General features: G+C 59.1%; 7 protein-coding genes across 7 annotated transcripts; all 7 read right to left on the bottom strand.

Annotated features, from left to right (window-relative positions):
- Window positions 1-896: 896 nt before the first annotated feature.
- LINJ_31_2040 (GP63-like protein, leishmanolysin-like protein) lies at window positions 897-2807 on the bottom strand (the record flags this gene model as incomplete). The annotated part of the gene is made up of 1 exon (XM_001467457.1): window positions 897-2807. One exon carries the CDS (start codon window positions 2805-2807, stop codon window positions 897-899), a length of 1911 nt encoding a protein of 636 aa, XP_001467494.1.
- A 2382-nt stretch (window positions 2808-5189) lies between these two features.
- LINJ_31_2050 (hypothetical protein, unknown function) lies at window positions 5190-7337 on the bottom strand (the record flags this gene model as incomplete). Its single annotated transcript, XM_001467514.2, has 1 exon — window positions 5190-7337. The coding sequence occupies one exon, from the start codon at window positions 7335-7337 to the stop codon at window positions 5190-5192; it is 2148 nt and encodes a 715-aa protein (XP_001467551.2).
- A 3409-nt stretch (window positions 7338-10746) lies between these two features.
- Window positions 10747-12162, bottom strand: LINJ_31_2060 (succinyl-diaminopimelate desuccinylase-like protein; the record flags this gene model as incomplete). The annotated part of the gene is made up of 1 exon (XM_001467461.1): window positions 10747-12162. One exon carries the CDS (start codon window positions 12160-12162, stop codon window positions 10747-10749), a length of 1416 nt encoding a protein of 471 aa, XP_001467498.1.
- A 721-nt stretch (window positions 12163-12883) lies between these two features.
- On the bottom strand, window positions 12884-13270 carry LINJ_31_2070 (ubiquitin-fusion protein; the record flags this gene model as incomplete). Its single annotated transcript, XM_003392669.1, has 1 exon — window positions 12884-13270. One exon carries the CDS (start codon window positions 13268-13270, stop codon window positions 12884-12886), a length of 387 nt encoding a protein of 128 aa, XP_003392717.1.
- Window positions 13271-15239: 1969 nt separating this feature from the next.
- On the bottom strand, window positions 15240-16742 carry LINJ_31_2080 (hypothetical protein, unknown function; the record flags this gene model as incomplete). The annotated part of the gene is made up of 1 exon (XM_001467463.1): window positions 15240-16742. The coding sequence occupies one exon, from the start codon at window positions 16740-16742 to the stop codon at window positions 15240-15242; it is 1503 nt and encodes a 500-aa protein (XP_001467500.1).
- Window positions 16743-19330: 2588 nt separating this feature from the next.
- On the bottom strand, window positions 19331-20893 carry LINJ_31_2090 (hypothetical protein, unknown function; the record flags this gene model as incomplete). The annotated part of the gene is made up of 1 exon (XM_001467464.1): window positions 19331-20893. One exon carries the CDS (start codon window positions 20891-20893, stop codon window positions 19331-19333), a length of 1563 nt encoding a protein of 520 aa, XP_001467501.1.
- Window positions 20894-24843: 3950 nt separating this feature from the next.
- On the bottom strand, window positions 24844-26319 carry LINJ_31_2100 (conserved hypothetical protein; the record flags this gene model as incomplete). Its single annotated transcript, XM_001467465.1, has 1 exon — window positions 24844-26319. One exon carries the CDS (start codon window positions 26317-26319, stop codon window positions 24844-24846), a length of 1476 nt encoding a protein of 491 aa, XP_001467502.1.
- Window positions 26320-27117: the final 798 nt, after the last annotated feature.

The following is a 27117-nucleotide window of genomic DNA, read 5'->3' on the forward strand; positions in this document are numbered from 1 at the left end:
CTTCTTTATTGAGCCGGCCAGCAATCGCCTTTGCACGCCTAAGTGCCGATAAGGGAGAGGGGCTGCAAAACGGGCGCAGAACACACACACATACAAAAAAAAACGAAAGCGAAGGATTAGGAGGAGGAGGGAAGAAAAGGGCACAATCAACGCAGAAAGAATAGAAGCTAAACAGTGAGGAGGGGGAGGGGAAGAGCTGCTGCTGCTGCTGAACAATATGTACATAGCTGAGGCTAACAGGAACAAATGTGTTGCAGGGCTCGGTGATACGCATGTGAGGGGGCTTCCCGGAATAAAACAATAGACAAACCATAGTAAAGTAGTGGTTTTGTCTGTTGCACCTCGTCGCGTATGCGTGTGCTGATACCGCTGCTGCTGCTGCCGTTGTTGTTGGCGGCAGGTGGCACCGAGTGCACTACTGACGCAAGACGGCCGCAATGCTTGTCGCACCGAGACAGCCGATCCTGCGCGTGCGTAAGCGTGGCGAAAGGAAGGAAGAGTGCGCGCGGGGGGGGGTGGGGGGAGTGGGGGAGAAAAAAGTTTATTTATGTTGTGAAGGATTGCGCTGCCATGCACTCCTTCGTTCTCTCGCTCGGGGTCTCCCCCTCCCTCCGCTTGACATGCGCTACTTCTGTTCTGCTCTGCCCCGCACACGTCACATGTGACGGGAGAAAGGAAAGGTGCGCGAGACGACAATGGTGATGGGAAGCTCGTGCCGGTGCTTCGCCTTCCGTACACCTGTCAAGGACATGTATACATCATACATACACCGTACACATAAGCGAGGCAGTCGTGGAAGGCACACCCACGGGAGCAGTAGGAAGTGGTGGAAGAAGAGGATGGGCAGTAGACGCGTATAGCTGTACAGTGCCCGTCTCCGCCACACCGCCTTCTACTTAGCAGATGCCCGAACCGAGCAACACAGCGACAGCAACAAGGCCGCTAACGACCATTCCGTGCGTAGCAGCTGTAGCCGCGCTTGGCGACGCTGTTGTGGAGGTGGTGGGGGCCGCTTCCACTTCCGCGAAGGCGACCGGGTTCGCGTAGCACACATCGTCGTAGGGCGGACAGGCAATAAGGCCGCCCTCCACGAACACGTTGGGGCTACTCACTGCTGGCTGCACCGTCACCCCAGTGCCACCGGCGCCACACGAGAGCCAACTGTTCGCGCCGATCACGAGTACCTCATAGGTGCGAGATGCGCTCTTGCAGTGTACCTTGGCACAGATGGCACCAGGCTGAGTGAATGTGAACTTCACCAGCAAATTGTCTGCGTCGAAGCAGCGCGCGTTGTCACCAGTGATGCTGCCCGGCATCGCGCCTAGCGAGCCGCCACTGCACCCGGTGTTGGAGAGGGGCTGTATCACGGGGCAGTAGTCGCTATGCGACAGAGAGCCACCGAGGGTCGGCTGATTAGGGAAGTACTGCGCATAGCTTGGCAGAGACGAGGAGTAGGTAGTGAGGGCGCACCGACCAATGCTCAACCGGTCCGCCGTGCAGCTGCGCACCGAGGGGCTGAGGCTGTCGCAGAACACCGTAGGGGTGTTGGAGGTGCCTTCCGTCAAGCACGGCTCTGTGAAGAGCTTACCCCCTGCGGTGGCGCCGAGGGCAACAGGCTCCGCCTTACTGAAGTCGACTTTGTAGAAGCCCATATCCTCCAGGGCAGCGAGCGACAAGGAGCTGTAGCGCGCCAGACTGAGCACAGGAGCCATCAGTTCATCCTTCGCGGCGCGGCGCTTCCAGTGCGAAAGTGCCGTGCCCGGCGCGCCTTGATCTTCCAGCTCGGCGCCATAAAACACCTCTGCGTCAGAGATGCCGTACTTGGCTTTGGCAGCCGCGCGCACAGACGATGAGTTCAGCACCGGTACGTTCCTTTTTCCACGCAGAGACGGGACGGTGGCAAACATGCCGCGTGCCTTGAAGACGCTTGAGGTGAAGCCGAGCGCGTGCAGCAGCTCATGAGCGGCAACGCGGCGAAGACGATTCGTGCTACCAGACGGGTTGCCTCCATAACGGTCAATATGCTCTTGCGTCTCCCCTACCGATGTCGGGAGGTAGCGCGGGTTAAAGTACATCGCCCCCACAGCTGGGCGGCTCGTGATCGTGGCCGTGTTGGGGTAATACTGGCAAGTAACAGCCCACGCAATGAAGCTCTTCGGAGTAGATGTCGGACCCGCTGCCACGTAGACGACAAAATCCGCGTTCGGCACGCCCGTTGTCCGGTGCGCTGTCGGGACGGTGAAGGAGCCGCAGTATGACCCCGGCATGGAGTTCACGACGATGGAGGTGCTGGCCGCCAGCCGACGCACCTTTAGTCGCTGCGCGTGCATGTTGACTGCCTGGGGTAGTATAGAGTTGATCAGCACAGCCTTTTTCGCATCCGTCAAGAGATCAGCGTTGCTGGTGCACGGCACCAGGGAGCCGCTGGAATCGGGGCGCATCTGGCCAATGGCTGTGCAGTACTTCGATTCGTCCTCCAGATCGGGCATGAAGACAGCAATGCGGATGGGGGCCCACTCCGAGTCCTCTCTGCCGCTGCTGATCGTGACGGTGGCCTGTGGCTCGACGGCACGCTGCTCGGCGGTGGCCGAGCCATTCCATCGCTCGAGGCCCATTTCGACCTGATAGCGCAGACCGTTGCCATTGTTGCGCAGCGCTGCGTATGTGAGAGGGAGGTGACCTTGCTCTTGGACGACCTGGCTGTGCCCGCACGAGGACGGCGCCGCGACTGTGGTGAAAGCTGCGTAAATGAAGAGAGCATTCAGCCACAACTCCATACGCCACAGCACGGCGGGCACATGCGACATCTTGCCTACTGCTTGCGAAGGATGGCTCACTTCGATAAGTGGCGACTTCCGCGAGTAATTTGCTCCGGGCAAGGGAGGCGGAGCGAGAGAGCGGGCGGACACCACAAAAAAAGAAAGTACACACGAAAAGGAAAAGGAGACGGAAATGATAAGAGGGCACTGAGGGGGAGGGGGAGGCAGCCGTGTGCTGCGAGATGTCGGCGTCTTTGTCGGTGTTCGGAACGTCTGCAAGAAACGGAAAACACACAGAAAGAAAAAGGAAGCGAGAACCTAGTTAAGTTCCGTATCGTGTGGGTGCGGTTCAGAGACACACCTTCACAGTCCCTACAACGAAGAAAGCAGCCGCGTTATACATAAAGGTGTGCCTGCTTCGGAGGGAGAGGGAGGGAGGGAGGGAGGGGGGAAGCACCAAAGCCTGCGTGCAGAAGCAAACAAACGCACCAGGATACACGAAACGGACGAGAGGAAGCGGGAAGCAAGCCTCTACAGACTACCGGCCGGCGTATGACAGTGGCTGTCTGCTCACGTGTGCATAGAGGCACAAAAACAATGGAGGACGTGTGGGGCGTAGAGGGGTGGGGTGGGAGTCGAGGGAGCAGAGAGAGCCAAGCGGGTGTTCAATTGTAAGAAAGAAAACGAAGACAGAAAACAAGCGTGCGAAGAAGAAGTAATAAGATGGGGGGGGGGAGGACTGCAGGAGATGGCGTCCGAGAGGCTTTCCACTGTTGCGTATACCTCGAGGAGCGAGAGAAGGGAGGGGGGACAAGACGAGGGCAGGAGAAGGGGGTGGCGGGCGGACGGGGGCGGGTCTTGCCTCTTTCGTTGTTTTTTTTTATTTGAAGGGTGACCAAGCGGGTAGACTTCCACCAAGAAGAGGAGAAGCACACACACACACACACACAACGGCGAACAGGAGGCGGGGGGTAGGAGGAGAAAGGAAATAGACGAACAGACAAACAAAAGCCAGCTTGTATCAGTAAACAGTCACAGGCGCGAGGTGAACGGAAAGAGGAAGTGCGCGCGTGTGTGTGTATGGGGAGAAAGCGTTCAAAACAGCGAGCGCAGATGATGACGATGATGCTGATGTATGATAACGATGGTGGCACAAGGCGAACACCAGTGTGTTGCGGTGCGTATATCCTGTCAAGAGAGTAGAGGAGATGGAGATGGAGGGGTGTGCAAATACTCAAATGAAGGAGACAACGTCGCAGACTACTAGAGAACAGTGTCCTGGCGTGACGTGTGCTAGCTGTGAGCATATACAGCGAGATGGGACCGTGCCGTTACCGTGCACGAATATGTTTTTTGTACAAGTAAGTGTGTAGCGAAGTTGTTTTGTAGGTGATCAGAGAAGAGGGAGGAGGAGCGACGAAATAGGCAGAGTGCAAGTAATGATAATTAAAGAAAAACGGAGAGTCAAAGGCCTGCCGAGCAACTCGGCACATCGATTCTTGTCGAACAAGCCGCAAAGGCGCCACATTTAGATCGACTTAGGCATGCATGACACGCACGCCATTGGAAAGGCGTCCGAGAGCACGCGCAGCTCATCACCTTGCCACTTGCTTGCTGATGAGGCTTGTTAGCAAAAAAGCGCCGCACACCATTCTTCTCTTGCCACGTCTGGTGCTTCTCTCTCTCACTCCCCCTCTTCCTTACCACACTCTGTGAGCGAGGCGAAGAGGCGGCAGAGACGGTAATCGAGCTGCGCTGCCGTTATTGTGTTTTGTGTTTTGTCGCACTATTTGACGTTGCCTACTCTCCGTCACCACATGACTGAACAACTCATTGTGCGGGGTACAAACACATCCGGGTGGAGAAGGTGGAAGGCTTGCGGAGAAATACACAGCGCGCACGTGATCGAAAAAAAAAAAGAAACAAAACAATGTGGCTAAACCACCTCACACACATACACACACACGCACACAAAATATCAAGCAGTACAGACACACAACCCAGATTTCTACAAAAGGAAATCACGCGGATGTGAAGGTGGACGCACACGTCGAGGCGGCAGCATCATCACCAGCGCGTACTTTGCGTGGACGAAAAGGGCACCGACCCACGGAGAAGGTCACACAATACGCTACGGAGATACAACACGCAAGTGAGGCACGGTGGTACAGGAGAGGAAAAAAAAGAGGGCGCTGCGCGTTTCACTGACACATCCCTACCCTGTCCAGTTTAGCGCAGATTCACACAAAAAAGACTACCCACAGTGAAGGGAAGGGTGGCGGAGGTGGACCTTTCTCAGAAGACGAGGATCTGATGCATATAGCGAGGTTTTCTTCCTCCTCCTGCGTCTCCGCCGCTCTCTCTCTCTCTGGCGCGCGTACAACGTGGATGGGGCGATGCATGCATTATTGCGTCGTCGTGAACGCGCCGTCACATGGCACAGATAAACCCCAGGCAGATGAGCAGGACAAACCCAGAGACGAACGCCACCACGGCCTTGTTAGTTTCCTCATCGACCGGCACCGCAAACACTGGATACTCCTCTTCCATTGCCAGCTCCCTCAACGGCTTCACCATAGGAGGCATCGCCTTCACCTTGTGGCGCCAGGACTCCGGCGTACGCGGCGTTGCTTGCGACAGCGACTCCTCGCGGGAGTGCTGGCGCTGAATGCCGGCACTGCTGATTGTGCTCTTATTGCTTCCGGAGTGAGGGTTGTTCCAGTTGTCGCGGCTTCGGCAGCCGTCAAAGCCGCCTACCGGCGAGGAGTGCAGGAGAATGGGCGTGTGTGCTGATGGAGGCAGAGCACTACGCACCCATGGCCGGCGCTCAACTCCGTGCGTGAGAGCGGGGTGGCTGTAAGGCGAACTGTGCCCAGTGCTGCTTGGTGGATGATGATCCTCCAATCCTGTGACTTCCAGACACCGCGACGACGACAACGTTGGCGGGCCGGCACCGCGTGGTCTACCGCTTTTGCCCGTTCCTCCTCCTTCCCTCAAGACCCGGCCGTCGATGATGGTGACGTGAGCTGTGGGCGGCGCTTGTGTGGCAAGATTTTCGCCCGTAGAGAGGTGCTGCTCTAGATGGGCATTTAGCTGTGTGCTCCAGGGGTGTCCGTCCACCTGCGCCGGACTGCGAGGATGCGAGGAGGAGGCGCTCGAGGACTCCTTGGTAAAGAAGGTATCTACCACCTCCGTCTGGCTGGCCGCGCCGCTGGAGGGGTGGCTGTGTTGGCTTTGAGGGTTGTGGGCTACCGCTATGGTGTCCCCACCAGCGGCGTTACTCTCGGCTGGCGTAATCGCGTCCGTGCTAGGAGAGGATGATGAGGCTGCTGGAGTTCTGTGACAGCCACCATGGCAGCCCTGCAGACATTCTGAGCGCGAAGAGACTTGCGAGCCCTCCGACGCCGGCGCCCCCTTCCGATTCACACGTCCAACCATATTCCCTTCGCTTGCCTGATCGTTGCACATGTGCTTTACAGTGTTGTCGTTGCCATCTGTATTGTGGCTCTCGTGCGCGCCCACAGACTGCTTCCAAGCGGAAAGGTGCGAGCGCCAGTCCAGGAGCTCCTCAAGCGTTTTCACATTGCCGACTGGCGACGCCAGACATTTGTGCGCGTGCGCTTGCGAGCCGCTGCTGTGGTCTTCGGCACCAACGCTGTGGGGGCCTGTTGCTGCCACGCCTGACTCCACTGTCCTCACCGCAGCACCGGATGAGACGGGTTGCTCTGAGGCGATCTCTGCCTCTGCGTTGGGCGCAACCTCCTCTTTACCGCCGTGCGAATCCGCAGAGTTTGGAGCTAGTCGGGGCCCGGGTGTGGAGAGGCGCGGCTCGGCTGAAGGCGACTGCTCATGTGCGTATCTCTCTGCTGCCGCACCTGTGGACGGTGAAATTAAGTTGCGCCCAGTGCGACTCGTACAGCTCTCCAGCGCATCCAGGTTCTCTGCCCGGCTCACCATGAGGCTGCTGTAGAACGACGCGTCGTGTGAGGATATGATAGAGGAGGAGCGCGCCGCGGCCGGGTCGCCGCCAAGGAGGGGCGGGACATCGGTGTCATTGGCTTCAGCGGCGTTGGACGCCGACGACTGAGAGCGTTGCACCGGCTCACAGAGGGATCTCGAGAGTGGGTCTGACCTCTGCAGCTCCACCTGCAGCGGTGAGAACGGGACTGTAGCTACTGTTGGTTCATCTACACCTCTGGCCACGTTAGTTGCCGAGCGTGCGCTCGCGTTCTCTTGGTTGATGCACTCCATGCTACAAGAAAGAAAACAAAACAAAACAAACAAACGCGGTAGGCTTGCTACTGCTTCGGAGCGTGAGAGTAGGACCACCGCCGACTTCTCTTCGTTTTCCAGTTCTGACCGCTGTGGCTCACTTGTATCCGTGCCAGACACTTTACGGCGGGGAGGGGGCGCGACTTGCCGTGGCCGGAGCGAAGCGTCGCGGTGCCGACGAAGAGTGCTTCGTGGCACCAAGCCCGTACACGCCGACTCAGACGCAGTCGCCCACGAGGAAGATAGGCACGATAGATGACGGATTAGCGTAAAAAAGAAACAAAAGAACGCACGGATGAATCCCATAAAAGAGGCACACGAGACGTTGAGCTAACGAATTCACGGGACACCAGACCCCAAGAAGAGAGGAGTGAGGGGAAGAGGGGGGGGAAGAGGCCAGGAGGAAAACGTTAAAGCAGAAGTGCGCGCAGCGCAGACCCACACGAGAAGCGATTTGCAGCTGAAACGTCCACCGACGGCTAAACGGGGGAAAACAAGGGAAGCACCCACAGACCCCCACACGGAGCTATAAACACACACACACACACACACACACGCACACACAACTGTTGATCGTCGAAGGGAGGGGAGGGAAACCGCTGGGTGACAGTGCAGTAGGTTGATGAAATATGGGCCACAATGGAGGGAGAGAAATATTCCGTCGATTATTGAATCGTGCCAGCTCCGAGGGGAACAGAGGAGTCGTTATACGGTCTAGAAAATAAATGAAAAACGCACCAAAGAGAGGAAGAGTCACGAACAGTTAGAGAAGCAGTTGGCGCGAGGCTATAAGAAAAAAAAAGGAAACAGGGGCACACACAGGCACTCACACACACACACAAAAACGGAGAGACTTCACCGCTCACGCTGGTTTAGTTGGTCTTTTTGCTAGCTCTCCTCTGTACCCTCCTTTTTTCTGGTTCTTTGGTTTGCCCACTCCACCTGCTAGGCTGTTCGTGAGCAACCGCCGCAGAGGCAGAGCGATGAATAAGGGAGATGAAGACCAACTGGAACAGAGGGTGAGAGGTGTATGACGTGTGTATGTGTGTGTGAGTGGATGGTGGTGGTGGTGGGGGAACAAGCAAAAGAAAAACGACAAAAAAAAGATGCAGTGCGTGGAGAAGGCTGGCTAACTTCTAACTCCGCCGTGACACATGGTCACTAGAAGTACACCACACTTGCCGGGAAAAGGGGGGGGCACCCTGGGACACACCTACCCACCACCCATACGTTAACACCGATACAAAAAAGAGTGAGACGAGACAACCTTGTCGGGAAAGAGGAGCAGCAAGAGCAACCATAAAAGAAAGCAGATGCTAAGGGAGGGAAGGGGACGGGGATGTCAGTGTCTGCGGTTGTATGCGCGTCAGCACCGCCTCGCAGCAACACAAGATTTGCGCGCCCCCTCCAAACGACAAACAAAAACAACAAAAAGAGACGAGAAAAATGATGCAGAAGGGCCAGGCTGAAGAGAGCAGCCACATGCACCCACAAAGGGCAGAGGGAGGGGGCAGAGAACGACGCACACACCGTGAGCGAGCGGGAGTCAATCAGTGATCCAAGAAGTGCAGTCGAGCCCGCCCACACACTCACACAGGAGTGTATTACAGGAGAGTGAGAGGGTGTGTATGTATGCGCGTGCGTGTACGTGAATGGCCACCTCCTAAGATGCTAGTGCACCTGCCCAGTTCGACGTGTATGGAAAGCGGAGATGCATTCATAGAGTGATGACAAGGCGAGAGGCATAAGGGCAGACGAGGAGGAGAAAGAAGAGATAAGCCTATTGGAGGTCGTAGAAGAGGACAGGAGCCTCGCATGGGTGTCATGGGTGGTGGAGAGTGTCGCTGGAGACGAAGGGAAGCGCTCTGGCAGCGTAACGGGTATCACACTACACTTTATTCTGTGTGTGTGCTTATGTTGAGGGGGGGGCCGGACTCGTAAGAACACACCAGAGTGACCCCGCCTTCCCTCGCCCAGTTTTCTCATGACTCGGACATGAACTGCGGCGTTATTTGGGTTTCTTTGTGCGCTCACGAACGCGTCTCGGAAGCGGTAGGATCCGTAAGGACACTAAAGTCTGCGTCTCCGGGCATCACCGTACCACACCTCTTGGGTAGCACTCGCGCCGGCGAAGACACTTCAGCAAGCCTGGAAGTGAGAGCGTGAGACTATGCCTCAGTGCGCAGCCCCCCAGAAGAGACATAAGAAGAGAGCCGATGGGTGGAACAATAAGAGAAAGAGGGAAGGGCGCGTGATATCGTGAAGCCTGGAGACGCACACCACAGGCACGAGACACCGGCAACGAATGGGTGATCACGCAGCTCCAGGATACACCCGCTACTCACAGCAGCTTCACAAAGAGGGGACACCTTGAAGCGAGCCTACCAGAGTTTTTTCGCGTCTTGTCCGTGCACAGGCATCCGACCATGCACACATGTATGCTCTTGTATGGGGCCCACGCACCCTGTTCCCGCCGTCACGGGTCTCGGTGCAAGCAGAGTGATCGTGCACACACGCGCAGCCGTGCACCGACTCAGTCACCTGAGCGTGGCCGCTGCCTCACACTCTGCCCGCCCGCCTCACAGCCACGCTGACACCTTGCCCATCACGTGGATGGCACAAGCGTTTTCGCCATCGCAGGTTGCTCTGGCCCCGCTACGTCGTAGGCACTAGGCCATGCCACCACCAGAGGTGGCTCGGCATTGGCAGGGTGAGGTATGGGGATACGTGGCTTTCCCGCCGAGCGTCGGTGTACTGAACAGTGAGATGCCACGCTCTGAGGTATCTCCCGACATCACAGGGATTGCGGATGTGGTTCCTTCCAAACACTTCTGCCTTCCACACAGCCAGCAGAAACCGTATTTGGGCGCCAATGAGCCTCGCTGCGCATGGAATACGTCAACCCCTCCTTTAGCGTGTCCGTGAAACTCTGCGTCGATACGAGACATTGGCGCATGCACATCTACGCGAAAAAAAAACCCTGAAGAGGAAATACGCAGCTCGACCTTCGCGGGTGGTGACCTCGGTCGTATGCTGCCGCTCCGTAGCGGTGCCAACACGCCGAGCAGTTCTGCATGTGCGCGCACCATCACCACCACCACATCCAAGCAGGGGGAAGCGCGCAGAGAAAGAAGAAACGCTCGCACTGCCGCCCAAAAAACAGAAGAGGAGGCGCCACGGCCTAACTCGACAAGGGCGGGCGAGGGGCACAGACGACCGTCCCGCTGGACGGCATCGGGCAACACGGGAAAGTAGCCGATGTGGGGTGTGCGGGGGTAAAGTGCAGAAGAGAGGGAAGGGAACGCAGCAGGGGAGCGTATGAGGACCTCCCCTCCCACGCCAGAACGGTCAAGCACGCGCTCACCCGAGTCCGCGCCCTGTCGGCTCCGCCTCGCACCCCCCACCCCCCACACCCCGCTGCTCCTCCACCGGCCGCTCAGTTCTCCCGTGGCGCGTTGCGTGGGTCGAAAGAAAAAGTGCGCGAAGGAGGAAGCACCAGCGAAATGCCCACGGGCAGCGACGAGAGAAACAGCGTAGCACCAGTAGCAGCAGCAGGATGCGAGGAGGTGAGATGGGAAGGGGCTGGGGCTTGACGGTCGCCACGGGGGCCCTCTCGCCTCCCCCATCCCTCCTCTCTGGCCCATCACGCCCGGTGCTCCTCTCGTCGCTTCCCCTGCAGCCCTCTTTTGCCGCCCCCGGCACGTGGCGCGTTGCCTCACTTGGGCGTGTTGTGGAGGTGCGCCGCCACGACGCGCGCGATGCTGTACGTCAACCCCTTAGCGTACGGGATGTGCAGGAACTCGTTCGGCCCGTGCGCGTTGCTCTGCGGGCCGAGGAGACCCGTCACGACGAACTGCGCCTCTGGATACATGTCGATGAGCATGCCGATGAACGGGATGGCGCCACCCATGCCCTGGCACGCGTACGTGTTGCCGAAGGCCTCGGTGCTGCCCTCGTGCAGCACCTCCCGCAGCCACGGCTTCAGCTCCGGCGCAGCACAGCCGTTGCCGGCGCCCACGCTCTTGAAGGTCACCTTGGCGCCGTACGGCGGGTCTGCCTCCAGGATGCGCTTCATCGCCTGCAGTGCAGCCTCGGCCTTCACCAGGGGGGGCAGGCGCATGGAAAGCTTCACCGTCGTGTGGGTGCGGATGACGTTGCCGGCGATCTGCGGGTCCGGCAGGTTGGCGCCCGTCACGGTGAGGCTCGGCTTCCAAAAGTTCTGAATCGCCAGCTCGACGTTGTCGCCAGGCACCGTCGCCACGCCCGCCGCCATCGCAAACTGCTCCTTGAACGGCACCGCCTTCATCGCCTCCGCCGCCTTGGCCGCGTAGGGCGGGATCTCGCAGTGGGCCTCCGGGATCGTCACCTCGCCCGTCTTGCAGTCCTCGATGCGGCTGAGGAGGTCGCGCGTGATGCGGAACGTGTCCGGCACAACGCCGCCGGCGACGCCACTGTGCATGCTCTCCGTCAGTGTCTGCACCGTCAGCTCGCCGATCGCAACGCCGCGCAGCGACGTCGTGAGCCACACCTGCGAGTAGTTCATGCTGCCGCTGTCCAGGCACACCATGAGGTCCACCTTGCCGATGCGCTCCTTGCAGCGCTCCATGTAGTAGCCCAGGTCCGGGCTGCCGGACTCCTCGCCGGCCTCGATCGTGATCACGACACGGCCGTGCGGGATGCCGTGGCGCTGCAGCGACGAGATGGCGGTGACGGCGGCAAAGAGCGCGTAGCCGTCATCGGCGCCACCGCGGCCGTACAGCTTGCCATCGCGCACGACCGCCTTGTGGGGGTCGAGACCCTCCGCCCACGGGCGGAGAGGCGGCTGCTTGTCCATGTGGCCGTACATAAGCACCGTGTTCTTGGTCGGCTCGGTGCCGGCGATCTCGACGAGGAGGAACGGCGTGCGGCCATCCGCGGTGATAAAGTCGTACGTGAGCCCCTGCACGTTCTGCGCATTCATCCAATCAATGAGGATGCCAAAGGCTTTCTCCTGCAGGCCATTGGTGGCCCACTCCGGATCGAACTGCGGGCTCTGGTTCGGTACCTCGATGTAGGCCGAGATGGCCGGTACGATCGTCTTATCCCACTCGGACTCCACCGTCTGCCTCACCTGGGCCCAGACAGCGGACATGGTGGCGAAGGTGCAGAAAGAAGAGAGAGCGGTGAGCAGAGGTGGAAGGACAGCGGCAACACAGAGAGAGAGGGAGAGAGGGTCTGCGCGGAGAGGAGGATGGAAAAGCACGATGATGGTCGATAGGCGATGAAGCTAGAGGAAAAACAAAAGGATGCGTCTGTGTGGGTGGAGAGGGGAGGGGATGAGCTTGTGTGGTCAGCGTCTGTGACGCTCGGAGCAGGTGCAAGAGCACAGGGCGTAGGGCGAAGCAGAGAGCGAGAGGGGGACGAATGCGCGGTGGAGAACGGGTCATGTGAGAGCGGAGGAGCTCGGATGGGGAGGGGGAGATGCGGGGAGAGAGTGACGCTTTACACACCTCATACGACAGCGGGTGGCGAGGCGCTGCAGCACGACGCGCCACTTACGCAGCCGAGCCGCCAGCACGGCACAGAGTCGCTAGTCGGTAGAGCAGCGTGCGTGAAAGCTTCAGGGGCGCTTTCTCCTTTTCTCGCTGCGCGCTCTCGCTCCTGCCACCACCCGCAACGAGAGTCCTACGACCCCCCTTGCGGCGCGCACTCAGAAGTAGCCGCCCAGTGCAGATGATCGTGCATTCTCCGTCAGGGAAGTGGTAAATCACAAATGAGAAAGATGAAAGGACATTGCCAGAGGAGGGGGCAGCGCGTGCGGGCGCACACAAGCGGGTGGCCGCTCATGCCTGCCGTGGCACAGCCATCGCCGCCTAGCGCAGCTTCTTCTTCATGCGCAGGTTGGAGCAGTGACCGCAGGCCTTCTTGCGGCAGTTCGTGGCGCGCACCGGCAGGCGGGCGTAGCAGCGGCGGCACACCTTCTTCTCCCAGTTGTACTTCTTGGCCAGCGCGACCAGCGTCGGCTCCATCACGCCGCCGCGCAGGCGCAGCACCAGGTGCAGCGTGGACTCCTTCTGGATGTTGTAGTCCGAGAGCGTGCGGCCCTCCTCCAGCTGCTTGCCGGCGAAGATCAGGCGCTGCTGGTCCGGCGGGATGCCCTCCTTGTCCTGGATCTTGGCCTTCACGTTCTCGATCGTGTCGCTCGGCTCCACCTCCAGCGCGATCGTCTTGCCGGTCAGCGTCTTCACGAAGATCTGCATGGTGGCGGTGTGGGGTCGAGAGAAGAGAACACGAGTGCGTGTGCGCGTACTCAGCTTGCTGTTATGGCTGGGGCAGCGGGACACCGGTAAGAGAGATGCGCGTGATGTGCGCGCGGGTCGGGGGAGGGGAGGCAGCAGAGCGTGAAACAGAAAGGAAGGAAGAGAGTCGAGATGCGGAGAGGAGTGAGCCGGAGGAGAGGCGAGATGAGCCGGAGAGCCGCACGCTCACTCAAAAGATAAGGCGGCGTGGCCGACGACGATGCTGCAAAGAGAGGGGGTCGGGGAGGAATGGCCCAGGTGCCAGGTGAGCCGCCGGCGTGACGGTGCTAGTTGCCACGGCTACCATCCTTGAAGACTGAGGCACGGCGAGGAGCACGCACAGGCACAGCAAGACAGCGACTCGCGGCGCTGCCCGTGGAGGCTCCGCCGCTTTTCCACTTTGCCGGCACCTGTATCCCCCGTATCGGACTAACGCTGCCTCCAGCAGACGTACGCGCCCACAGATGCTCAAGCACCCGTGATCGCGCGAGAGAGCCGATCTTGATTGTGCGACACAGCTGCAAGAGAGAAAGAGGCGAAGGCAAAGGCAGAACATAAGGGATGAGGGGAGAGAGAGTGACTGTGGCCATGGGCCGCACAGTACCGGCGAAGGGCAACGGAAACACACTGAACACACGAATATACATAAAGAGGGGATACAGGGAGGGAGTGAGCAGCGGCCGGCCACACAGTAAAGCAGCGTTGCACCGCCATCAAGAGAGCAAACAACACGTGGAGGGGTGGGGGTGTACACATCGACGAGAGAAAGGCAAAAGACCGGAAAGATGAGCGATGTACGGTCCACGCGGAGGAGGGCAAGGATAGGCACCAGAAGAGCTGCCCTTCGGTGTTTTATTGGTCTGAGTCGATGACTGCTGGAGTGATGGCACGCACCCAAAGAGAGGGAGACAACAGGCGCGCTCACAACGGCACAATCCTTCAAAGGTTCGACGGGTGCAGGCAGCATGGCAAAAGGAAGAGCTTGCGGCTTCAGCGTACACACGCAGCGCCGCACACAACCACGGGGGTGGGAGACGGTAGGGTTTACGGAGGGGGAGGGGGTCAGACTGGTCAGCGAGCCAAGAGGCAGAGGAGAACGGGCACCGTATCCAAAAAAAGCCCTATCGCTCACTCGAGCACGAGTGCCAATGCGCTTGTTGTCCCGTCCAGCGTGCCCGCTTCTCCGCCATTCAACACGGCTTAGCCGCCCCCCCAACTCTACACCCCCTCCACGCCGGTCACAGGCCCCCATCGCGTGGTGCGAAGCAGCCCTGCACACACGCGTTACAGCCGTGCACCGACTCAGTCACCTGAGCGTGGCCGCTGCCTCACACTCTGCCCGCCCGCCTCACAGCCGCGCACACTAGTGCCGGTGGCCACCTGGCGCATCCTTCCCTCGGGGTGGCCTCAGGCTCCCCACACCAGTTGGCAGCGAGGGACGTGGGTGGAATGCGCTCGAGCCACGCTGGCACCTTGCACATCATGTGCATGGCGAAGCGTGTTCGCCGCCGCAGGCACTAGGCCATGCCAGAACCAGAAGTAGCTGGGCATTGGCAGCGATAGAGGGGGTCGTGCTTGGCCGCCCCACCGAGTGTGGGGGGAGGGGAGGTGCACCGGACGCTGAGATACGACGCGCTGAGAGGTTTGTGTACCCTCGTCATGGGAAGTGGAGCAGAAATGAACAAGAAGGAAAAACGCCATACCCGGAAGCAGCAGGCAAGAAGAAGAGCGGGCACAAGGAAAACAAGAAGACGGATCGTCGGTGAAAGGCCGAAGCATACGCCAAGGTATAAATGCTGTCCTTACCGGAGCCGGCCAAAAAACCGCAGGATCGCGTGGGCTCCCGTCAGCGGTACGAAGCCCACGTTACCATTCCTCGCCATCTCTGGAGAATATGTTTTCGCGTCCATATGATACCTGCGGTCTTGATTTAGATGCTGGTCGACGGCTTTGCCGCCTTGATAAAGGCGCCGGAGATGTAGTGGCTGGTGCCGTAGAGGTCGGCAGGGTCCATGCGGCGAAAAGTCGGCCGAACGCATTTACCTGCCTCGAGGACGCAGTTCTCGATCTCTTTGTTGGTGTTGTCGCTCTTGAGCGGAATTCCGCGATGGCAAGGGCCGAGATGCTGATGAGCATTCTGCAGTTGCTGGTGCTGCAGGGAGGACCAGTGCTCGTACGGAGTATAGATGTCCAGCGTCTGACTGTGCGTAAGGGACGAACACGCCGTCGCGGAGGAGGCGGAGCGCATGTACTGCTTGAAGGCGGAAATCATGGTGGGCAGCGCAGTGTGGGACTGCGCCTTCACAAACCGGTCCGTGAAGATTACGCGACCACCAAGGTCACAGCCGTCAGCAACCGCCAGAGGGGTCAGCTGCGCACTTGTAGCTCCAGAGGTGGGCAAGGACAGCTCCGATGAGCTTTTCAGTGCTCTTTGACTGAGAGAGCGGGTGAGGCTGAGGTTGGCAACACTTCTGGCGTTGCGGTGGCCAGAGTCCGTGTGGGATGCCTTGCTTGAGCCGGACGGACTCCGGCGGAAGGACAGCAGTGAGTGCCAGCGACTACTGCGGTGGGATGGGGCGAGGGAAAAGGAGCCGGCACTCACAAATATGTCCGGGGCGGTGTCGTCGTCATCAGCGTGTGTGGCAGCAGTTGCACGTGCGGCGTCGCTGGCAGGGTCAGCGACGCCATGCGTCGGGGTTGCAAAGCCGTTCTCAGCAGAAGGAGCGCTCAGCGAAGCAGCTTCGCTGCCGAGGGTGATGGGGGCATCAACGTAGGCCTCGTCTAAACCCGACTGCACCGAGGCCTCGGATACGGTGGAGGTGTTGACAAAAGAGGCCGAAGGGGGCCCGCGCGCGACGAAGGCATTGTGCCCGAGTGAGAGCGATGCTTCCGGCATTGCAGCCGCTACGGCAGTGGATGGCAGACGAGTATGTAGCGCACACCGTGGAGACGACAGAGCAGATTCAAACTGGGATTTCTTAGATTCGCTACTCGAGCCTTTGAAATGCGGACGCAGGGTGCGAGGTTCTAGGGGGAGGGACTCCAGCAGCGAAGATCCGTTTGGGCATAAAACCTCCATGAAGACGGAGTAGTCGACACCCCGTGCCGCGGCACGCCTGTCATCATCGTTGTATGGAGCGCCACCGTAGCGCTGCGCCACCGCGTCCAGCGGATCGAAGACGCCGGTTTCGTTGCGTGGGTCAAGGGATTCGTCCGCGCCGCCAGGAAGGTCGAGAACGGCAGTGCCAGGCACCGCCAAGGCCTCAGGGTCCTCGGGAAGTGGAAGTGGCTTCATCTTCAGCGCTTGGCGGCGCTGCTCGTCGCTTCCATGTCGGAGGATGCTGTTGAGACGCGCAATGCGTTGCCGCTCGAGGCGCGCGCGCGCATTTACGTCATCTGAGAACCTTATACCGAGAGGGGCGTACAGGGGCATTCTTCACGCAGACCAACGAGGAAACCGATTCCGAGAGGGCAGCAAGCAAGGAGGCGGAGAAACGGTTAGGGATACGGCACTTGAAGCCCTCCGCAGCAGCCCACTGACTCCCGTGCAGCTCCGATCCTAGTTCCACGGTACTAGCGGAGAAACAACGAGAGGAGGGATCGCACACACACACACACACACACACACAGAACACCCACACGCAAACACTCCCCCCCTCCCCCACAAACAAAGAGACGGATAAACCGTCAACACCCTACCGTGATAGTGGTAAACGAGACGCCAAAGGAAAGCTGCCAAGTCGCACGAGAAGCGTCCCAGCAGCACAACACAATGCGGGGATAAAAGCACGGCGGGCCGGAGGAGAGCGCAAGCGAGGGATACAAACAACAAAAGGAGGGGGAGAGTGCAGGTTAAGGCGCCGAAGTCCTCACAGATAAGGAAGATGAAACACGTCTACACAGTTAACAGCAGGGCTTGGTAGAGGTGTCGGTGTGCGCGCGCCTATCTGTAAGTGAGCGCCTTTATCTTCGTGTACAGCCTTCTTTGCTAATGCCTTTTCTTCGCGCTGTTCCTCTGCACACAATGAAACGAAATAAAATCAAGGCTTCCCTTCTACCCTTCCACGCACAAACACACGGGCAATGATGTCAGGGACTTGTGCCTCCTCAGTTGTGGCTGTGGCTGTGTGTGTGTGTGTGTGTGTGTGAGTGTATCACTCGAATGAAGCAGAAAAAAAAAGAGAGCAGGGTGGGCAGGAAATCGGGTGTATATAAAACGGCACTTCCTGACCGATGGTGACTGGTGAATAGCGGCTGGTGGGGGGGGGCGGTACAGACGAGAAACGGGCACACACACACACACACATGCGCGCCAGTAAGTCCAAACGAAGGAGTAAAAATGGAAAACGCGAGAAAGCAAAGCAAGACAAACCGCAGCGGGGCGATCCAAGAAGAAACTGCTCTCCGTTGTGTGTGTGTGTGTGTGTGTGTCGGTGGTGTGTGCCAGGGGGAATGGGCAAAGAGGAAAGAGGAGGGAAGAAAGTGAAAGAGGCGTCAGAGAGGGCAGGCACATGTACACAGAAACAGGCCCACATACAGGAGAGAGGGGTTAGCGCGAAAAATGGTTCGAGGGGAGAGGGCCATCACTCGGCCACCCGAGAACAGCGGTGCGCACACGCACATGAAACGCACGTGAGGAGGGCACCTCCGGACGTTTGGCGATTTGTTCTTGTTTTTGGTGTAGTGGCTATACACAGGAAGTGGTAGTACGATACCTCGCCTCCAACGTGCCCTTACGCAAGTGCTACCCCATCGCCGTGCCCACACGCGTCCGTAACTGCCCACGAGATTAGGCGTCTATCGAGGGGACAGAAGCACGGAGGGAGTTGAGGGCGAGCACAAGGCGTTACGGATTCCATTGATGAGACTTCTTAAAGGCCACTGCCGTTCGTTTTCGTTTCCATGACTTCTCTTCGCTGCCACCGTCACAATATTCACCACTGAGGCGAACAGTAAAGAGGGAAGAAAGCGCCTCCAATGAGAGAGCAGACGAAGGAAACGCTCAGTGGCTCTTGCGGTGTGTCGCGTGCGTGAGTGCCTATGCGGCGGAGTTCCCGCCAAAGAGGACCGCGCGCAAGTAGACAAACAAGAATGGAGCACAGCCGCAAGCACAGACAGTTGAAAAGGGTCGGTGGATGGGAGAGCGGGGAGGGACTGTACGCCCGTGGAGGACCTGCCGGACAAAGTAGCGTCTCGTGAGAGATGGGGGTGTGCATGCGCGTGAGAGGGGAGTGGGGGAGTGGGCGGGCGTGGCATGCGCCGCGTGCGGTAGCGATCGAAGAGCAGAGCGTGACGAGAACGTCAAAAGGGAGAGGCGAGTGCGGACGTGCAGCGAGGACGCCGCGGCATGCGGCGACATACAAGGCAAACCACATCACTGGACTCGCCGGCTTTCTTCGAGGGGCGCTCTTGCTGTTGTTGTACCCCCTCCCCCTCCCTCACGGCGCTTCGGAGTCGAAGCGCCCGATTGTGGCGGCGGTGGTGGTGGCGGCGGGGTGGGCGGGGGGGGAGTAGCGCAAGAGGGGTGCTGGCCGTTGTCCTCGCCGCGCCTACTGGCGCTTTGCACGGAAGCGCTGGCGCCTTGACGGGACCAGAATAGTCGTGGCCAGCGGGCACGGGAGAGAACGCGCACCTCTTGCGGGCGTCGAATGGGAAGCACAGACACCACAGACACACAAACGCACACGTACGCAGAGGGTTTCTAGACAGGAGAAGGAATGCAGGAAGAGGAGAAGCCAGCCAATGGGTGTCGTTGGCAAGCGGAGCTGTGTGCCCGCAGTCTCCCTCGTGCGCGCTTCCCTGTGAAGAAACTGTGTAACGGGCAACGCAAATCAAAACCAAGCAATACTTCGAAAGCCGCTAGTGCAGGCTCTCCGTCGCATGGCGCGACACCAGAACGCACGCAGACCCACTCTCCTACGAAGGGCAAAGGAATAGAGGGAGGGCAAAACAAATAGACGGCGACGTCCGCGCCTCTCTCGTTGCGCGTGTGCGTTCCCCTGTCGGCTTGTGCGCAAACCGCTATTCGGAACGCGAATCTTGCCCGTGAAGGGTGCTGGGCGCGCCCTCCTTGTAGGCACGGAACTGAAGGTGCCTTGAAGCAAACCAGTGCCGCCGGTTGCGCCACTTCAGCACTACTACGCCGTCCTCGGCCGCGGCAAACGCATCGGACCCCTTGGCCAGCGCCTCGGAGGTAACCGTGTACGAGCTCAGCTTGTTCAGTTCGACCTGGGTCCACCGCATCCCTGAAGCCGCCAACTGGGGCACAAAGAAGGTGGTGAAGATGATGTCATGACCACCACCCTCCACAGCGAACTCCCAGACGACCACTTCCGACGCATTCACCGGAAACACTCGCGTGCATTCGTGCCCCGCCGCCAGCGTCACATACTCCGTGGGAACCTCATCGTTGCCTTCAGCGGAGGCGTCAGTATGTGCGTCCGCCCTCCTCGTCCTCCGCGTCCGTCGCGGATGTTGCGGGTCGTAGCCACTCAGGCACTTGCCATCGTGGGCCTTACAGCGGCACTCGCCGCCGAGAAAGTGTGGAATATACTTTCTGTCTATCATTGTTTCCAGCGTGGCGAGAGTGTCGTGCGCGCTCACAAAACTGATCTTCTTCTGGAAGGTTGCCGGCAGGACGCCACGCACAAGAATAAAGGCGTAGCGGACGAGACTTGGCGAGTTGACGCAGACAATGCGGTGAATTCTGTCGGGGTAGTACTTGAAAAACATCTTGGAATTGTCACAAAACATATCGATAATCGGCCTCCACAGCATCTTCAGCGTAAGCCCCTTCATATCGTATACCATCGTCACAGCACCCTCGGAGAAGTCCCACGCGGGTGCCGCTTCGTCTGCGGTGTTTGAAGTCAGTGCCCTCCCTGATAGCGGCGCCCCGCGCTGGATGAGCTGGTAGAGCACCAGAGACTCGGTCACGCTGAGAATGTGCACCATGTACTCCCACATGACATCCACATGCGACTTGCCAACGCTCGCCATCTGCTTTAGCTGTCGCATGAGCTCAGCCTCATCAAAACTGTCAATAATCATATAAAAAACGGGGCGGCCATTCTTGTCCCAATAGTGAATGCCACAGGTGAGCCCCTGCGCCACCCCAGCGCAGACGCGGTCGATGCGCTCACCAGCCTTACGCGGACTGTGCTCCAGCGCCCTGCATACATCTTCGGTAGACCACCCGCGCACCGAAAAGGCAGGTGGGAAGTGGCTCTGCTCATCGAGGCGATTCGCCGCTCGATACGCCACGACTTCCTGCATCATGGCAAACGCCTTCTGCACATCCCACTCACGAGACATGAGAAAGCTGGTGCAGTAGAACCACATTGGGCCGTGATCCGGGCGACGCGGCCCGGCCTCGTCGTCGCCGTCTGCCTCCCCTGAAGCTGCACCGGAGGTCGGCGGTATCAGCCGCAAGTACGTCTCCAGCTGAGGAGGCAGTGGGTCGTAGCGCTCCTTCATGAGGCGTACGAGGGCTTTGATCTTATCCACCTGGTCTCCCGTGAGCGGGTGTGTGTCTGAGTGAGCCGTCAACGCCTCGGAGCTCGCACCGTCTGCCAATGTAGCCATTTGTTTATGTTCGCGGAGAAGAAAGCGTGGCTACGCCGCTTTCTTGGCGATGATGCCGTCGTGGCCGTGTGTCTGTGTATGCGTGGGTAGAGACGCACATACGAGTTCATACCCTGCTGGGCCGCCAGCAATCGCGAGGGAGAGAGGGAGGTGCGCGGAGAGATAAAGACACACGCAAGGAGGCTGTTCGATGGGAGGCAGAACAGCACGAAAAGGCTGTCCTGTTTCGCGAATATGCGATGTCTTGGTTTGTGGCCAGCTGCTTGTTCCAACGGGTCATCAGACCTTCCCCCCGAACCACACACACACACACACACACATACGGAGTAAGGCTGACGAACCACGTGAATATTTGGCTGAGTACACGTTGTGCCGTATAGCCAAAGACGGCGATGTCCACGCTGAGCTCAACAGATCTGCTTGGCAGGGCTGTGCAAGAAGAGTGTGGACGGTTTCCACGCAGCGCGCAACAAAGAGATACGAGGCCCGTACGACAACGAGCCCTATAGAAAGCATACGAAGATTTTAGCAGCAACACACCCGCCACAGGTTCACTGTACTTCTACGATCGCTTTATGCGCGCATCTCTGTACCTGGAGGCACCCCCTTCACAAGAGAAGTCCACAAGCGTACGTGCCTCAGACACAACCGCTGTGCGGCGTTGCAGTACAGCAGAAGCAGCACAGCTACGTAGCGCCAGCAGCACACCCATTCCGTCCCCGGCAGACTTCATCCCTTGAACCACGAGCAGCACCCCATCAGAGAAAATAACAATAAAGGGGGCAACGGCGGAGAAACGCGAAGCGGTGAGGCGCGCGTTCTCTCCCACCGCGCTCAACACAATCACAAGAACGACGCGATGGCGGTGATGGTGGTGGTGGCGATGGTGGGCTGAGGGGCGAGGGAGGAGGGGGGAAGACCCGTGCAGAACATGAAGAAATATCAGCCCAGACAAGAACCGCACGTAAAATAGAGTGACAATAAAACACACGGCAAGTGGCTTAGGGCGCAGGTGCTTCGTATATATATATAGATCAACGTGTCATCGTACAGCGAGCACGTCAGCTAATATACGCATACATACGCAACCACAACTCATAAGCCTCTGCCGCACCGCGGCTGCATTCCGCTCATCTAAGACGAGCCCGTCCTTTCGTCGAGTCGAGCTATGCGTCTCGCGGGCCCTCCTTGGCCTTCCTCGTCCTTTCTCCCGATACATGCTGCGTGATCGGCGCCAGACAGACCTGAATGCACCGCATGCCCTGATTCAGGCGGGCCGCGTCCAGAGCCCTGCTCGACGGCGGAGGCGATGACGGCTGTCATGCGGATAACACGGTGTGGCCCAGGTGCACGCCGGATGAGCTCAAGGAGGGGGAGCTTGGCCAGCCTCAGGCCATGGCTCTCCGAGACCCTGCATCTTGCCTGTGTTCTATGCTTCTCTCTCAGTCGCTTCAAGCCGCAGTATCCTGTAATATGATCTGGAGGCTCTCCACATGAGAGCCGGGAGTGCTCGATGATGCAGATTCGAAGTGCTTTCCTCAGGCTTCTGGCATCTGTGCCTCATCAGCCCACACAGGCGAGCTTCAGAGGTGCGCACGCTTTTGCACACATGCACTTTTCGGTTGATCGGCGTGCATATCTGCGCGCCTTGCTTGCCCATGACTCGGGCTCCCCTGAAACTTGCATGCCTTGTACGTGATACGCCATGCCGGTTGTGCTTTTCAGCGCGTGCGCGCAAAGAGCTCAGAGCCTGTCGCCCTGAGGGAGGGGGGGCACAGGGGGCAGTCGTGGGCACCCGACGGGGGAAGCCGATTCAGCGCGAGTGAGATCTGTGTGATCAGGTCACTGCATGCAAGGTCATAGCGTGCAACGAGGGGCTCGTTGAGCGTCGAGTAGTTCGCGAATCGTGCATAGCATGCCTGGTACAACGTGGGGTCGGACGCCCTCACAGCAACACACAGGCGGGGGTGGGTGGGTGAGTGGGTGGGGACCACACTGGTAGCGGAGTTGCAAGCGGCACACCGCCTGCCCTCCGTCTTGTCTCTGCCAGTCACCCGCCGCTGCAGAAATCCAAAGTGCGGACAAGTGCACGTGTGCGACTGGGGCGATCATGGCCTCCTGCGGTCTCGTGAGCTTCCCTATCCTCGTCCTTCTGGTGTGGGACGGATGTCATCAAGGAGCCTTTGGCTCGGCGTGCCACACTGTGTAGCGCTACTTCGAGGGATGTCGGCGTGACGTCGGAGACTGGCTACCAAGCGCGTAATCCATCGCAGTTGGCGTAGGCTCCTCTGACACGGCCAATCTGGCAAGGTTGCCAATGCGCAGGCCCTGAGAAGAAAGCAGAACGTGACACGCAAGTGGGACGAGATGGGATAAGGGCGCCACACCAGCAGCGAAACTTGAGAAGCGGCAAAGGAACGAACAAGTTGGAGGCCGAGTGGGACTCGAAGGGACGAGGGGATGGAGGTGGTTCAGCAGCCGTGAGATAAACCGATGGGAGGAGAGGGCTGCGACTGAAAACAAAAAAAAACTGCAGAGATGAAGAGTGAGGGAGAAGCAAGATAATGCAGCACACAGCCAGACGTGACACGACAAGATCTGCCGGGACGACGTGCTTGAGGAAACTCCGAAAAAGCGAGAGAACAACAACAACAAAAATACAGACAGACGGGGGCAAAGCACAGCAGCAGGAGGACACGTCCACCAGACAGCTGCGTCCGCGGTGATGGAGGGGGGAGGGGGACGGGGAGGGGAGGGGAGGAGAGGGAAGAAGAACAGACAAAACATAAACAAAAACAAATGGGAAGCAGACATGTGGATCGCGCAGTGAAAGTGCATCTCCGTACGAGGACTTCGGCTGAGCACGTTCACACGCACTCGAACACACAAACACACACACACACACACACACACACGCACCCGATGTGCAGCGGCGAGAGAGCTGTTACACTACTGCACGCACAAAAAGGCGGCAATTCGCAGATCGAGGCAAAGACCCATGCGTAAATGGGAGAGGGAGAGGGGAGGGGGAGGGGGTCAGACTGGTCAGCGAGCCAAGAGGCAGAGGAGAACGGGCACCGTATCCAAAAAAGGCCCTATCGCTCACTCGAGCACGAGTGCCAATGCGCTTGTTGTCCCGTCCAGCGTGCCCGCTTCTCCGCCATTCAACACGGCTTAGCCGCCCCCCCAACTCTACACCCCCTCCACGCCGGTCACAGGCCCCCATCGCGTGGTGCGAAGCAGCCCTGCACACACGCGTTACAGCCGTGCACCGACTCAGTCACCTGAGCGTGGCCGCTGCCTCACACTCTGCCCGCCCGCCTCACAGCCGCGCCCACTAGTGCCGGTGGCCACCTGGCGCATCCTTCCCTCGGGGTGGCCTCAGGCTCCCCACACCAGTTGGCAGCGAGGGACGTGGGTGGAATGCGCTCGAGCCACGCTGGCACCTTGCACATCATGTGCATGGCGAAGCGTGTTCGCCGCCGCAGGCACTAGGCCATGCCAGAACCAGAAGTAGCTGGGCATTGGCAGCGATAGAGGGGGTCGTGCTTGGCCGCCCCACCGAGTGTGGGGGGAGGGGAGGTGCACCGGACGCTGAGATACGACGCGCTGAGAGGTGTGTGCGCCCTCGTCATCAGGGGCGCCATCAGAGACAGGGACCGAAACGTTGCGGATGCCGGCAGCTGTCACGTGTGCGACGAAAAGCAGGCACGCGCACGAGAAGCGAATGCGCAAAGAGATCAGCTGAGGAGGCGATGGCACTGTAGTGAAGCGCACACATCCGGCGCATGCACGGCACAGGCGTGCCCACGTTTGTAGAACCGTGGGACTATACACCCCTTTTGCTGTAGGCCCACCGGCGTGCATGTGCGAATCCGCTGCTCGCGCGCCTGCGAGCCCGTCACACCAGAGTGTGCGTGCGCTCTCTCGTTCTCGAACGCTGCAGTGGTTTACGTTCCATTCGTGAAAGTGGCCGTCTGCTTGAAGACGTTCAGCTGTAGGTGCTTCGCTGTAAACCACGACTTCTTGTTGTCCCACACAATAACAAACAGCCCGTCGTCGCTGGCGGTGTACTTGTCCGATCCCTCCGACGGGCTGGCCTTGGAGACCACGTAGGACTCCAGCATGCTTGTAGGCAACTTCGATGTGTCCATACTCTGTGCCGCCTTCTTGGGCACAAAGTAGGTGGTGAAAGCGACGTCGTGCCCGTTGGCGGAGACAAACTCCCACAAGACCGACTCCGCCTTCTTCAGCGAGAAGGCGCGCTTCAGCTCCTGCCCCGCCTTTAGAGTGATGTCCTCGGTGACTACACCCGCCTCGTCATCCTGACCGCCGCTCTGAACGTTGCTGGTGTCGCTCTTGGCGGTGCCGCTTTCCTTCATCGTTCCTTTTTGGTGGGGGTCGTAGCCACGGACGCAACCGCCCTCGCAGTGACACAGGCCACCGAGGTAGTCGGGCACGTACTGGGCATCAATGAAGTTCTGCATGGTGGCTGGGGTGTCGGCAACGTTAACGATGCAAACCTTTCTTTGCACGCCATGCGGCAACGCGCCGCGCACGATCTTGTAGGCAAACATCACCATCGGCGGCGAATTCACAAGCAGGATCTGGTGCACGCACTTGGGGTAGTACTGAAAGAGGGTCTGTAGCGTATTCATGAAGAGGTCCAAGGCCGGCTTCCACAGCATCTTGTAGGTGAGTCCGTTGAGATCAATGACGATCGTGGCGGACCGAATGAGTCCATCGTCCGCTTCAGCCTTCAGCGCGCCGGCCGCGTACTGCATCTGCTGGTAGAAGAGAAGCTGCTCCTGCACACCAATGAGATGCTGCACCAGCTCCCACATCACCAAATTTGGTGTTTGGCCGATGTTGGCAAGCTGCTTCAGCTTCTTGAGCAGCCCCGGCTCATCGACGCTGCCGAGGTTGAGGTACACCACGGGCTGCCCATGCTTATCCCAGTAGTGGAGGCCGAAGGTGAAGTACTGTTCGATACCGGCGCTGAGGCGGTCCAGCCGCTGGTTCGTCGGACGGGTCGGCTTGTCCAGGGCGATTCGCACCTTCTCTTGGTCCCATCCCCGACAGCAAATGGCGCTCGGCAGCTCGGCGCGCGAGTCGAGCTCATTCTTCTCGCGGTAGCTGACAGACAGCTGCATCATCTCGAACGACTTCTGCCTATCCCACTCACGGGAGATGAGGAAGTAGTAACAGTAGTTGCGAATGGGGGAGAAGAACGTACCGACCGCGGCGCCATCACTTGCCGTGCCCTCCATCGGGGAGTTGTACCGCTGTAGAGCAAGGAGCTGCCGCGGCAGCGGGTCATACCTCTTCCGCATGAGCTCCATCAGCTCCGTCACCTCTTTCTCTTGGTCCGCGGTCAGCGGAGGGTAGCGACTCCCCCCCTTTGCCGTGCTCTGCTTGGCGACCATTAGAGGAGAGAAGGGGCTCCTGCAGAGCGGAAAAAAAAAGACGCAAATGAGGAGGTGTATGAGCGAGCGAGTGGAAGTAGGAATGCGTCGCTTTAGAGGATGGACGACAGATGGGAGAACCAGGAGAATTACGGGTCGTGATCGTGCCTGTGGAGATGTGTCTTCCCGCAGTACGGCTGCAGACCTGTGAAGAGGGGAGAGGGAACGGCAGAGGGAGGCACGCGGAGGCAAAACCAGTGGAGCGGGACGGAGGTGTGGAGGTCACACGCCAACGGAATGAGTGTGGCGCACAACCGACGGTGCATCGTACGCACCGCGCGCAATGCAAACAAAGGAAAGCGGCTGATCGCCCAGACGTATCGGCACATGCCCACCTGCAACCTTCTCTCGTTGTGGTGCTTTCTGTATCGATGCCTGTGTGTGCCGAGTCTACGGGTATCTGTGCACATGAACACGCACTTCCAATCAATCCAAGGAGAGACGAAACACCCCTTCGCATGCGCAGGCGCACACACGTGGGAGAGGAGTCAGATGTACCTGCCACACGCAGCGGCTCGGCACAGACCCCGATGCGCCCACCCGCTCACATCGGGACAGGAACGCACCAACCAACCAACCAAACAAAAAAAAAAACAGCAGCGGAGGAGACACCGCAGACATACCCACATTCCCCCTCGAAAACATAAGCGAAGCAGAGGTACGAAGACACACACACATACACACACGCGCCCGCACGCACATGTACACACAGAAAAAAGTGAGGATGAACACTGCGGAGGCGGAGCAGCGGCACTGGAG

This window comes from Leishmania infantum, chromosome 31, assembly GCF_000002875.2.
Source record: "Leishmania infantum JPCM5 genome chromosome 31".
Lineage (NCBI taxonomy): Eukaryota > Euglenozoa > Kinetoplastea > Trypanosomatida > Trypanosomatidae > Leishmania > Leishmania infantum.